At 48.6% G+C, this 14,029-nt stretch overlaps 1 protein-coding gene across 10 annotated transcripts in view; it reads left to right on the forward strand.

Annotated features, from left to right (window-relative positions):
• BMAL1 (basic helix-loop-helix ARNT like 1) overlaps window positions 1–14,029 on the forward strand; it is a 106,571-nt gene that overhangs the window by 86,382 nt on the left and 6,160 nt on the right. For 8 of the 10 annotated variants that reach the window (XM_061203046.1, XM_061203044.1, XM_061203037.1 and 5 more), the window contains 7 exons: window positions 492–609; window positions 3,123–3,272; window positions 5,745–5,991; window positions 7,311–7,417; window positions 8,806–8,956; window positions 9,767–9,855; window positions 11,407–11,515. In XM_061203046.1, the coding sequence (XP_061059029.1) occupies window positions 492–609; window positions 3,123–3,272; window positions 5,745–5,991; window positions 7,311–7,417; window positions 8,806–8,956; window positions 9,767–9,855; window positions 11,407–11,515 (971 nt within the window). Of the gene's footprint in view, window positions 1–491; window positions 610–3,122; window positions 3,273–5,744; window positions 5,992–7,310; window positions 7,418–8,805; window positions 8,957–9,766; window positions 9,856–11,406; window positions 11,516–14,029 lie in introns of those variants that run through there. The other 2 variants (XM_061203041.1, XM_061203042.1) reach the window with 2 other exon arrangements.

Here is a 14,029-nt window from a genome sequence, read left to right on the forward strand (position 1 = left end):
ATGTTTCCAAGGTGTTTTGCTCTTTTTAGTCTTAGAGCAAAGCTATGGAAGAAGTTATTTTTATCTCTGCTAACAATTAGGCTAGTGAGGCGAATAGTATGACACAACTTGTTTAAGAACAGAGGTTTAATGGAGCTAGAGTCAGAGCCCACACCCTACATTCCTCCCTCTGAGGTCTTAGAAGGGAATCTGTGGGCCTCAGAAATAAATGAAAAGGAATACATACTGAAAGACTTTTGCCTTAGAGGAGCAAGAACTATTTATGTATGTGATTGAGCCCTTTTTCCTCCGTGTCTTATCAAAACCACACTCCCGGTGCCTCATTCATTGTGTCTATATCTAGGCAAAGTGACTGGACGTGTGTACATGTTAACACATGAAATATTTGAAATTCTCGTGCTTAAAAATACAGAGTAAAGGCCAAGCCCTTGTTGGTTAATTTATGTTCCACATGCCGTTGACTTGTCCTTTTTGATGATACATTCCCACAGAATGATCTGATTGGTCAGAGTTTATTTGACTACCTGCATCCTAAAGATATCGCCAAAGTCAAGGAGCAGCTCTCCTCCTCTGACACTGCACCCCGGGAGCGGCTCATAGATGCAAAAAGTGAGTTTGGGATCCGCCGCTGCTTCCTCAGCTGCCTGCCCAGACGGCTGAGCGCCGGGCTGAACAGTGTGTGCGGACCTCAGCCTCTGGGTTCCTACCTCTCTGCCCTTTATCTGGGTCCCAGGTGCTGTCTTTGGCTAAGTGGGATTGTTTATGTTACTTTGTGTTTGTTTCTCTTTTGTTTTACATAAAGAAGAAAAAAATTCAATGTCCAAACTCGTGAGAGGAAAAACAGCTACTTTCATTTGATTCTTTCTGATTTTTAGTCATTTTTTTTTTCAGAATCTAGAAATTCCAAGTTGTATGTTCCTGAGTTAAAAGGGTTCACATCAGTTTGATTTGTTCCCCCTGAAAAAATCACCTCTATTTATCTGAGTTGCACTCATGCAGCCTCATAAGATGAAAGTAAGAAAACTTCAAGTGTAAATATGACGCTTCTTTGACCAAAATGGTTCCTCATTAGATGCCCCGCCCCGCCCTGCCGCCCTCCTCCCTGCTTCCTTCTTGCAGCAGTGGAGCCACCACTCGCGTTCTCCCCCAGCTTCCTGCTCCTGCACCCGCTCCCTGCCTCCTGTGTGAGGCCACAGAAGCTCTCTTCTCCTTCAGCCCCATGGGGGTGCTGTGCACTCCAGCAGTTAAGAGCACGGACTCTGGAGTCAAATGCAGGGCTCGCATCTTGGCTCCACCCTTTACTAGCTGTGTGATCTTGAGCAAGTTACTTAACCTCTCTGTGCCTCAGCTTCCTTATCTGCAAAATGTTACCTATTTCATCGAGTTGTTGTGAGGATTTAATATGCTAATAACGGAGTACATAGTTTCCAGCACAGAGTAAGCACAACGTGGTATTCACCTTGGCCCAGTGCCATCATAGCCTAACTAGTTTCTTGCTTCCAAGCTCTCCATTGTAATCTCTGGAAGGAAATAACCACCAGAGGAATCTCCTTTAAATCATCCTTTTCACTAAGGCACTCCTCTTCTTCCTGTAAGTACAATGCAGTCCCTGGTATCTGTTGCCCTTTATAGTCTGGTCCTGCAATTTTTTTAGTGACCTCAGAAGAGAAAGATGAATGCTTTCTGGTCCTTGCCTCTAAAGCTCTTACCATGTAGTCAGGGAGACAGGGAGACAGCACCATTCATAATAGGTGCAGCCATAGATGTAGTACCAGGCATAGAGAACGATGATTAATTCTCACGTGGGCGTGGGTACAGGCATCACGGAGCAGGTGACAGATCCAGGTGGGTTTGAAAAGATGAATTAATGTTTGCCAAATGATGAAGGGAGGAAAGGAGCAGAGGAAATGATTTGTGGACGGGTGCAGACGTGCGGTGCTGTGGGCTGCCGGTGCCACTGGAACAGAACATGCAGGGGAGGGAGAGGGCTGGACCACGAAGACCTTTTCATCTGTGGGGACACAGTGAAGGGCTGTGAACCAGGCAGGGCAGGCTCGGATTGGCATTCGGGGAGGATCACTGAGGCAGCAGTGCGGGAGGTAGGTGAGAACAGGGAGACCCAGGAGGAGCCCCCGGCAGTAGCCATTCCTGTGATGGCTGCTCCTGCGGTGGGCAGTGGGCACTTGTTCCCCCCAGACGTGATCTGCAGCCCCGGCTTCTGCACCGACAAGTAGCCCATGTTTCTATCAGGATCACAGTCATGCTTTTTCTCCAGAGACCCTAATTCAGTTGGTCCAGAACCATAATTCAGACCACAGATATGAGCCAATTTATATGTGAAATTTATATGATTTAAAATTTTCTGGTAGCTACGTTTAAAAAAGTGAAAATAAATGCAGAATTATCTTTAATACTGTATTTTATTTAACACTAAATCCAAAATGAAGTCTTTTACATTTTTTTTTGGTACTAAGTCTTTGAAATCCTATTTTTATTCACACACAGCACACCTCCAATTTCAAGTTCTCAATAGCTGCGTGTAGCCAGTGGCTACCGCACTGGGAAGCACAGATCTAGAATGGGGTCCCAGAATCTGCAGGATGATGAAGCATCCGCGGGTTCTGGCGTCCAGCCAGGGTTGAGAACTTAAGGCAGTCCTGCTGCCTCCTTTCCATTCCAGTATCCAGGTCTTGCCCATTCTCCAAGTCCCGGCCACGTGCTTCCGCCTCTGGGAAACACCGATTTTTTCTGCCATTTACTTGGCACTGATCACTCATACGTCACGCTGTGTTACCATTAGTCTTTTCCTGGTGAACTTCCATTTCCCCTTCTCAGCCGTCCACTCCTGCTGGACGGGAGCCCTGTGTGTATTTCTTTATTCCCTGGAGCACCTAGTCCATTCATCGGTCGCTGCGTTCTTCGTGATCTGTAAGCATTCCGGGTTGACAGCGCCCCTGTCCATATAGCATCTGTTAAGGCCTAGACTGAGGAGAAGGGTTATTGTCACGTCATTGTTACAGAACAGTGAGGCAGGAAAGAAAAGACTTTCTTCAAGGGCACACTCCCCCTCCTGACAGACAACACTACCCTCAGTTTATCACATTTTGTGTATTGATTTGCAGCTGGACTTCCAGTTAAAACAGATATAACCCCTGGGCCATCTCGATTATGTTCTGGAGCACGGCGTTCTTTCTTCTGTAGGATGAAGTGTAACAGGCCTTCCGTAAAGATTGAAGACAAGGATTTCCCCTCCACCTGCTCAAAGAAAAAAGGTAACCACTTAACAGTTCTTTAAATCCTATCACAGGTGGAGCGCTCAGCAGCGGGTGGGCCCAGAGCAGCAGGTCCCAGGATTGCAGCCAGGACCTCACTAGCCCCTCTTCAATGGGGGCGGCTGGGGAGCAGGGGGGAGCTGGAAAGCCCTGATGGTGTCACGATGACAGAGATCTGTGGGAAGGCTTCCTCTGTTTAAGTCCTGTTTGTTTTCCTGTGGTTGGGAAAGAATACTCTAAGTCACAGCCCCCTGCTTCCCCAGCACCCACGAGCCCACCAGAATTATTCTAAGTTCACCAGTGCCTGCAGGTGGCTAAGTGCAGTGGACACTTTGCATTTTTCTTCCATTGTGAAGTGTTTCTTCTTCCTGTCCTCTCCCAGTCCGGGCTTTCTTCCGGGTTCCTTTTGTTGCTTCCTCCTCTTCTGTCCCCGGCCTTCTTCTCTTAAGAGTAGATTTATACTCATCCATAGGTAATGTCATCCGCCCCCTTAGCTTTCAATGACATTTATAGGCCACTGACTTCCAGGTTCATATGTCTAGCCTGCACTTCTCTTTTGAACTCCAGATTTGTAAATTAACTGCTTATTTAATCTACCTGCTTGGACATCTCAAGGGCATCTCAAACGTGATATTGTAGAAGTAGCCACCTGAGCTTCCGCTCGAAGGTAAATGGCGCTACTGTCCATCAAGTTGTGCGTGCTAGGAGCCTGGGGGCACCCTCACGCCCTGTCCCTCCCTCCTGATCTAGTCAGTCACAAAGTCTTGCTGCCATGAATTGCCCCTGCAGAAGTTACCTGAAGTGTGTTGATCCGTCTCCATGTTTACTGTTACTGTCACTAGATGGAGGCTGCCCTGGATCTCACAGGTCTGGTGAAGCTCCTCACGCTTTCCAGCCCCTCACATGGCCAGAGTGACCTTTCTAAAAGCAAATCTTGGGACTTCTCTGGCTGTCCAGTGGTTAAGACGCCATGCTTCCATTGCAGGGGGTGCAGGTTCGATCCCTGGTTGGGGAATTAAGATCCCGCAGGCCACGCGGCGTGGCCAAAAAAATAGAAGGAAAAAAAAAAGAGCAAATCTTCGTATCAGTCTCCTGTCTCAAACCCTTCAGTGGTTCCCGTTGCTCTTGAAGAAAAGTTTAAAGTCCTTCATGTGACTTTGCAAACCCCCGCCCCTGACACTACTCCGTACGTTTGAGACTTGCTGACCTCCTTTCGATGCCTCCAAACCCTTTCTACCCAAAGTCTCTGTACGCTCTGTCACCTCTGACGGGAATGCCCCTCTCTCGCCACCAGCTCCCCTCCCTGACTCACTCAAGCTCGTCCGTTAGAGTGGACCTCAATGTCTGTCACTCCCTCCCTCCCTCAAGCTGCCTTATGTCTGCTTGTAGCACCCTGCAGGGTTTCTTTCTAACACTTGCTTACAGTTGCAGTTATGTAGTTATTTGTGTGATTATTTGTTTAAAATATCTCTCCCCCATTAGACTGAATTCCACAAAGGCAGGTCTGATTTGTTTTCCACTGTTTCCAGTAACTAGCACAGACCCAATGCTTGGTAAACTATTCCATAAGGATGTGTTTACTGTTGGAATCCACAGGTGCTCCACACTTAATGTGTCCCAAATTGAAATCTTCTCTCCCTCTCCTCTAAAACTTACTCTGTATTCTCTACTCTGAGTCAATGAATTGTATAATACCAGCTAACCACTCAATCTGAAAAAGTTGGAGTCATCTTTATTTTCTTTTTTCATACCAAATATTTTGATACTCATACCAAATCCCAACAGTTCAAGCTCAGAAATTTCTCCTGTGTCCTTCCCTGCCTCATCTTCACGGCACTGCCATGGTACAGTCCTCAGCATCTCTTGCATGTCTTCCAGTACACCCGTCACTCTGCTCCTAGAACATCCAAATCACGATGTGATTTTGCTGTTTCCCCACTTAAATACCTTCGGGAGCTCTCCATTTCCTATCTGAAAAAGGTTAACACAGTTGTGAGCAAATAATCCAAGGCTCCGACGATATTGCTCCCAACCTGCCCTTCCAACTCTACCCCCAACGCCTCCCTTTTCCCTTCAGCCACACGGAGCTCTTTGCTGTTTCCTGTACAGGATACCTCTTTGTGCCTTTGTATGTTCTCAAACCTTTACAGATTCTGGTCCCTTACCCAGCGCTCATCCTTCTTGATCCACCTCCTTCATAGTTCTTCGGGGCGGCCTTCATCTCCCCAGGGAGATTTAGCTACTGCTTCCTTGGTGCATGTGATGCCCTTTTGCTGTAACCAGCTCTACAAAGCGTATATGACACTGGATGATACCTGTTTTTTCTGTCTTCTCTCTCACTAGATGCTAACTTCTGGACAGTAAGGCTTTGGTTTTTATATTTTGACTCCCTACCTACATCCCCCGACTAGGCTGCCTGTGCCTCCAGGCCCCAAAGCCACACTGACATTGACCATGGACTTTGCTTTCTAGCAGATCGAAAAAGCTTCTGCACAATCCACAGCACAGGCTATTTGAAAAGTTGGCCGCCCACAAAAATGGGGCTGGACGAAGACAACGAACCAGACAACGAGGGGTGTAATCTCAGCTGCCTTGTCGCCATCGGACGACTGCACTCTCACATGGTTCCACAACCGGCGAACGGGGAAATCAGGGTGAAATCTATGGAATATGTCTCTCGGCATGCAATAGATGGGAAGTTTGTTTTTGTAGACCAGAGGTAAGAGTCTGCACATTACCCTTGAACAATGGTGGTAGAGGATTTTCAACCCTGAGTAAAGCAGAGAAGACTGGGCCATCGGCTGTCTTTCTTAGGGATAGAGAGAAGGAAGTGATGGGTGTATCTGCTGAAAAATGAGACCCAGTGGGTTATCATCATAAATACAGAGGTTTTTCTTCATGTCATTCTTTGGCATGTAGAGACAGTGAAGTGGGGGTGGTTTGATGTCCATGGCTGAAAGAGAAATAGTAGGCACAGTATGCTATCTGAATCCATGGGAGGTTCCAGGACCATTAATTACTGTGATTGAAATTCTGGCATGTGGGACTTGGAAAAGATTATCTAGTCCTGAGCTGTCAGTACAGTCAGTCATCTGCTATAGTAACCCCATACGGCAATTTAATTTTAATTTAATCAATTTAAATTAAATTAAATTAAAAATTCAATTCCTCAGGCTCACTAGCTACGTTTCAAGTACTGAGCAGCCGCATGTGGCTAATGGTACCCATGCAGAACATTTCTTTTTTTTTTAATTAATTTTTATTGGAGTATGGTTGATCTACAATGTTGTGTTAGTTTCTGCAGTACAGCAAAGTGAATCAGTTATACATATACATATATCTACTCCTTTTTAGAGTCTATTCTCACATAGGTAGAAGAACATTTCTATCTTCGCAGAAAGTTCTGCTGGACAACACTGATCTAGTCCAGTCTCATTTTTTATGGTGGTTGAACTGAGGCTCGGCCTGAAGCCTGGCCTTCTCCAGAATTCACAACTCATTGGCAGTGGACCTGGGCTAAGAACCCAGATGTCCCCAAATTTCCACTGTTCTCTGCTGCCTCCTTAAGAGTATTCACAGGGTAGTAATTTTTCTGGCTATTGGATATAGTCACTAAATACTGGAAAAGGAGGCAGCCACCTCTCAAGGTCCTTGTGGGCCCCGCTGCTGGAGCTTCTGGTGTTTGGTCATCCTGGTAAAAAGCAGCCAGTAAATTGGAGAAGCTTTGCCCTGGAGTTTAGAGTTCTACCACATTTTTATCTAATACAGTTACTACTTTTAAACTTCCTAAAGTTTGATATCTTGTGCTAACAGCCCCTTTGAAAGGATTCTTTGCTTTCTTTCCCTCTGTTTTTATAGCCCTGATTAAAGTCAGTTTCATGAGAAAAAAACCAAAAAGCAAAACCCATGTAATAAGCCCTCTGAACCCACCCAGCTTTGACCTTGTTTTCACTGGCTGTAGCGGGATTCAGCCGGTGCAGACATGCTGTTAATCGTCTGAATGGCTTTTTCTTTTTTTTAAAAAAAATTCCCTTTTAGGGCAACAGCTATTTTGGCATATTTACCACAAGAACTTCTAGGCACCTCATGTTATGAATATTTTCACCAAGATGACATAGGACATCTCGCAGAATGTCATAGGCAAGGTAAGCTGGGCTGTACGACAGGTCTTAAGTTTAAAGTGCCCCCCTGCTTCTAGACTAGTCCACGTAACCTCGCAGAGAAGTTTGCCTCTGTGACGTGGGAGTCACCCAGCCCAGGAGTCTTCAGGCCAAGACATCTGTGAGGAGGGGAGGCTACTGCAGCCCCATCCAGCCCCTTACAGATAACCCCCACCCCACTGCCTCGCAGATTCCTATACTTGGGCCAGGGCAATTTCCGGAAGGCATCTCTTGTTCAGAGGATTTATCTGGACCCTATAAAGATTTCGTATGGCCCAAACGGATCTAATTCTTTTCCGCAAAACCCTGCATCGCCTCCTACGTTTCCCTCTTGATTAATGGCATGGCCAAATATGTAGCCTCCTGAGATGGAAACCAACATCGACTCCCTCCTTTACTTTTTCCTCCATCAGAACTGTTCATTCACCTCAGGCATGCATTTCCAAAGAGGCCCCTTTCTGCCACCTCCACTGCCAAGACCCTGGTTCAGCCCATGTACCCACCTGATAGTTGTGATGGACTCCTAACAGGGCTCCCACTCGCTTCTGTCCCCAGTCCAGCTTCCATCACTATCCCATTTATGCTCTGATAGATCGAGCCTGATAATGTCACATCCGTGCTTAAAACCTCCTGCCTTTAGACTCAAGCCCAATCACCCTTGACAGGCGTTCAAAAGACCCTCCGCCTTCTGGCCCTGACCCACCTCCCCAGCTTTACCCCCGCCCCCATCTCTGCCTGCAGAGGCCTTGTGCTCCAGCCACACTGACCATCTCTCCATTCCCTGCCCTACCAGGCCCTGCCACTCCTCGGGCAGTGCTGGGTTCTTCCCTCCCTCCCCTTGGCAAACTTGTATTCATCCCTCAAGACTCTGATCTCCTCTGCCTCTCCTGAGGGCAGGAGTCACATCCTGTCTCCTCTTTTACCTCCAGTGCCTGGCACATGAAAGATGCTCATTACGTGTTTGTTACATGAAAGAATGAGGTTTCCATAGGTGAGTGACCTCTCTGAATCCAGACGTCCTAAAAATGCTGTACTGCCTTCAGGCTTTGTGATGGGGAAATAACATGGGCCCTTTGGACAGTGCCTTCTCGTTGTGTGGTGTTTACTTCATAGCTGATTCCAGTTAGATGTCTAGAATGCAGTCAGTTATTCCCAGAGCCTTCATTTCATACACTCTGAAGAACAGTGACAGGTTCACAACCGAATTGGAAGGCTCAGAGTCAGACCCTCAGAAACAACCTACTGTCTGAAGTGCCAGCTCCGTGGCTGATTAAAGAGGGATGGCCTTGGAGCCTGAGCGCTCTTAGGATTTGGTTAGTTCAATGCATTTGTCTGAGGAAACAATAATGCTCATGGTCTCTTTGTATTTTCAGTTTTACAGACAAGAGAAAAGATTACAACTAATTGCTATAAGTTTAAAATCAAAGATGGTTCTTTCATCACACTACGGAGTCGGTGGTTCAGTTTCATGAACCCTTGGACCAAGGAAGTAGAATACATTGTCTCCACCAACACCGTTGTTTTGTAAGTGTTTTTCGTATGTCAGAAGCTCCCTTGCTTCACAGGGAAATGCCTTGGGCCCCTTGCCTGGGAAAAGGGGGTACAGGTGACAGCCAGTATTGCATCCTTTACTGCCGTCTTGCTGATATCCTGTGAAGCCTCGGGACTGGCAGAAGCCAAAAGGGGGTTAACGAGGGATGAGCTTCAGCACTCATACCTCTGAGGCCCCGGCTGGTGGAGTTGCTGCAGGAGACAGCAGCGTTTCCTACCCGGCAAAGCAGTCAGCCTTTGAGTTCCGCAGGCCTGGCATCCACTGGTATCACTATGGAGGGAAGGCTTGGTCATCTCTGAAAGGCTCACCAGCCCATACTGGCTTCGGCTGAGCAGGGCCGAGGATCTGCGCCCACCAGGCTGGCGGCCTGAGCCCCGGCAGCTGGGACGCCCCCTCAAAGGCTGCCACCTGCTGGGTGAGCAGGGAAGGGGAGGCCCTCCTCTTTGGCCTGCTCCCTACATCTCCTTCCCCATGAGGTCCAAACCCCCCACCTGTAGGCGGAGCCGATCGAGGGGCTGGGGCCGCCAGTGGGCTGCTTCAGTCGCCACCTCCGCTGGACCGCGCCCCACCTGCGCTGGGAAGGCCAGGCAGGCAAGGAGGCCAGGGGCCGGGGTGCCGTCCATCGTGTCCTCAGACAGTGAGGAGACCTATGAGCCGCTCAGACACTTCATTTTGTGGCCTGTCCAGGTCCAGAGTGGACACCGGACACCTTGGCCAAGGTGAAAGGTGCACGGTTCTGAGCAGGCCTGACTCACGTTTCCTTGTTGCTGGGATGTTCACAGAGCCAACGTCCTGGAAGGTGGGGACCCGAGCTTCCCTCAGCCCACAGCATCCCCCCGCAGCATGGACGGCACGCTGCCCTCTGGAGAAGGTAACTATGTGCCGCCGGGGCGCCCGGGCTTGCCCCTGAGAAGCTGCTTGTGGCCACCATCCCCGAGCCCCCGGTATTTGGGGTCCCCGGCCACCATCTTCTGTGGAACAAGGGAGGCCTCGTGGGGATGATCACTAAGGACGCTGTCATCCTGCTTTCTCTGTTGAGCCTGGAATGCTGGGAACTTGTCTGTGCCTTTGCTGAGGCTGCCTGGACCCTGGAAGCCTTGACATGGCAGCTCCTGCTGCCTGTGCTCTCCTCCCGCTGGGCTGCCGGTGGCTGCGATGCGAAGCGCTCTCGGTGATGGCCGCTGGGATCCCGTGGTGGGAGAGGGTGTCTGTCAGCGCCGGGGTGTGCTGTTCCCGCGGGGCCCTCCCCCGGCTCGGCCTTGGCCGCTGCTCTCCGCACCTGACTCCTCCTTCCTCAGGCCTCTGCTTGCATGGCTTCAGCCCCTGCCTCTGCATCGGTGAATCCTACATCCGGTTTCACTCCTGAGCTCCAGATATGCCTTTCCAGCGGCCTCCTGGGCGAAGCCACCTGGAGTCCCACAGGCACCTATAACTCAGCACATCCAGATCGGTTCTCTGCACACACCCTCACCCCCAGTCTGGTCGGTTAAGCCAGAAACCGTGACTCCTACCTCTCCCATTATATCAAAACACACACTCCTGTCCCTTCTGTCTTTAAACCTCTCGAGCCCCACTGTTGCTACCTCACCCTCCCCATCTGTTGCTTGGCTTACTGCAGATAACTTCCCAACTCTAGTCTCCCTGCCCTCCTCTGCGCCCGCATCCTCCACTGCAGTTCATTCTCCACACGGTGAACTTGTGTTTTCTGTGTCAAGCGCTTTGGTGCTCCTTGTCCCCTGTGGGGGGGGACTGTCCAAATCTGTTAGTGTGGCATCCAAGGCCCTTCATGGGCTGACTGGTACCTGCCTCTCAGTTTCATCTGTCACTCCCCCATCATCATTTGTAATGAGTTTCTTGGTGTAGTGTCCCAAGTTGTGTCCTGCCTCAGTGCTCTTGCATACACTGGTCGGTGTGCCTGGAATGCTTTCCCCTCCTTACCTCTCTGCCAACCTACTTTATGCTCCTCTCTCAAGACTCAGCTCAGAGTTAATTTCTTCCAGGAGGTTGCACCTGGCCCTGCATGAGTTGGGCGCCTCTTGCTGACCTGTCGAACTTACCGCAGTTTGTTCCAGCTATTGTTTATCTTGTGTGTCTCCCTATTAGACTGTGAGCTCCTTGAGGGCAGGGATGCCGACTTATCTCTGTGACTCTGGTGTGCAGCCCAGTGGCTTTCGGCCAGCGTATGTTGAGTGCATGAGGAATTAGAAGCTTTAATATCAACATCTCTGATCCTGGAAGGAAACTTGAGCTTTTCCCTGCCGGAATGCCTTTTCCTGACAAGCTGTGGCTCTCATGTCCCTCAGGGCACAACCCTAAGCTTGAACTTCAAGTGGATCATGGGATGAAGCGGATTTAATTTAACACACAGTAGCATTTCTCCCTCGGCTTTCCCCTTTCCCACTCTCAGATTCCTCTGTTGTAGGTGGCCCAAAGAGGACCCACCCCACTGTTCCAGGGATTCCAGGGGGAACCAGGGCTGGGGCAGGAAAAATAGGTCGAATGATTGCTGAGGAAATCATGGAAATCCACAGGCAAGTAACACCTAGTTCCCTTAAACCAGTGTTCTCAACCCCATGGCACTTTGCCCCCCAAGGGATGTTTTGTTGATGTCTGGAGACATTTTTGGTTGTCACAACTGAGTGGGAGGTTGTTGCTAAACATCCAGCGGATAGAGATCAGGGATGCTGCTTGCTAAACATTCTACAGTCACGGGACAGCCCTCCCAAGCCCCGGCCCCTAAGGAAGAATTTTTCAGTCCAAACTGTCAGTAGTGTTGAGACTGAGAAATCCTGCCTTTAAATAAAGAAGCTAAACCCAAACAGGCCAGAGCTAAATGGAACTCTGGGAGGCTCAACTTTCTTATTACTTTGTATATGACCCAAGGAGCTTCCCAGTGGATAGATGAACACTAACATTACAGGACTGCAGGAGCAGAGCTGAGAACTGCCATGATCTGGGCCTTAATGAAACATTAGCTTCTTCCAGTCAAAAAGTTGCCTACAATTAGTAATAGAGACCAAGCAAATCAGCTAGTGATAGAAGCTCCCTTGGGCGGAACTTCTTTTCCATATGAAAGAGAAGCTCTGAAGCAGTTTATCTGGGTTGAGTCCTAGGCCTCTGCTTAGGACATTCATTTAACTTCTTGGACTCTGTTGACTTAAGCCATAAAAGGGAGGCAATATCTATCTCCCCGAAATTGCCCTAGGATTGTGAGAGAACTCAGGAAAGTTCCAAGAACTGACATGTAGTGAGTGTTCAAAAATTGTTAATTAAATCTAAGTCTTTAAGAACAGTCATTGAGAGGGAAGCAGTAATTATAAGTCCATTTGAATTTGGGCGATGGAGAGGGTGGTAACCAGGTCCTTAGGCGTACAAACTTAATGGAACATAATCATAGGATCCCTGCTGCCACTGGCTTGATTCTCTCAGGAGAATTGGAGGCCGGCCTTGTTTTCTAATCGGCCACAGGGGGGCTCTTATCCCAGTGGGGTTCCAGAAGAGCACAGCCCTGTTCCAGCCCTTCAGGAATGACAGATGTGGCTGTTTGAATCTACCCCAGGAAGGAGGTGTGGGTGCAGTGTGCACTGATAGTCTGGTGCTGATCAGTCCCGGCGTACCCCGTGCCTTGCTCGAGACCATCCAAGGACAGTATAAAACAGTCCTTGAACGCAAAGGTCTTACGATCTTTGCGAAGCCTATTTCCTTTATGATAAAAGAAAAAAGGGAGAGTGCATGGGCTGAAGCAAGCAAGGGAGGACGGGTTTGAACTTGGCCTTAGCTGGGTTTTGTGATGAATGTGGGTGTTCCTTCTAGAAAAGACAGGCACACGCTGGAATGGGCATGTGAGTGGTGTATTCAGGACACAAAAAGCAGGCCATCTACCTCGCAGCCTCTTTGTAGAAAGGAACCACAGAGCTGTGATGGGAGATTGCTAAGAATTCTAAGAAATGATGTTGAACAGTTGAGACTGGACGAAAATTGGAAGACCCTGTGCATTGTAGGATGCTGAGCAGGTGTCCAAAGTGGTGTGTTAATACGCATCGTGGAAGTTGGGAACTTCCCTGGCGGTCCAGTGGTGACGACTCCGCGCTTCCAATACAGGGGGTGTGGGTTCGATCGCTGGTTGGGGAACTAAGATGCCACATGCCGCGGGGCACAGCCAAAAAAAAAAACCCCCATAAAACAAAAAACAAAAACAAAAAATAAGCATTGTGGAAGTTGGATTGGAATAGGAAGAGATGAAGGTAAGCATGCTTCACAACCCAGGAATGAGGCCCACCTTACAGTGATAGTAGTGTCCAAAAGAGAAATCAGTAATTTAAGGACTAGATATTGAAAATGAAATAAGTAACTACGAAAAGGCAATTCTAAGATAGGGAAGCTGGGGAAACAGTGGTTCCATAGATGTAGGTAGGGAAAAGTGGGAGACATTCAACAATTTTTCAGTAAGCAATTAGTAGTCATCTGTGTGGGTGAAGAACACCTGGTATATAATTGTATCCCGCCTTTCAGAAGATTATGATCTGGGGGAGAGAGAGAGAGAGAGAGCTTGTTTACTCACAAATTACAGAATTAGGCAGTACAGGCCAAGAGCCAAGACTGCTGGGCAGTGGAGGGGTCCCTGGGAGACCCAGAAGCTGCAGTCATCCATGTAGGTGCTAAGAGCCTGGTGGTCACGCAGCTGCCATTCAAGTTTCCCTAAACTCTAGCTGCGGTGCCAGGTCATGGCTTCCTTTGCTGAGGTCCTTCAGCTTGACAAGAGTTTATGTGGATTTACAGCTCTAAGTCTTTCCCTCTGTAAACCTACTATGCTGAGAAATAAGCTAGCTGAGGAGGGCTTGGACCCATTTTTCATCACCTGTTGCCTTAGAAGATGACGATGACGACTACTGCAAGGCCACTTTCTAGGTGGGGCTGAAACCACCCCAGCACCCTCCATTTCCTGAGTAGTCGCTAGCTAAGCAGTGTTTGTAGGGTAGAGAATAAGTCATTTGCTGTGGACTCTAGTTCATTGTATCAGAGATAGAATGCCACCAACTCTGAGA

The sequence above is a fragment of the Eubalaena glacialis genome, chromosome 10 (assembly GCF_028564815.1).
Source record: "Eubalaena glacialis isolate mEubGla1 chromosome 10, mEubGla1.1.hap2.+ XY, whole genome shotgun sequence".
NCBI lineage: Eukaryota > Metazoa > Chordata > Mammalia > Artiodactyla > Balaenidae > Eubalaena > Eubalaena glacialis.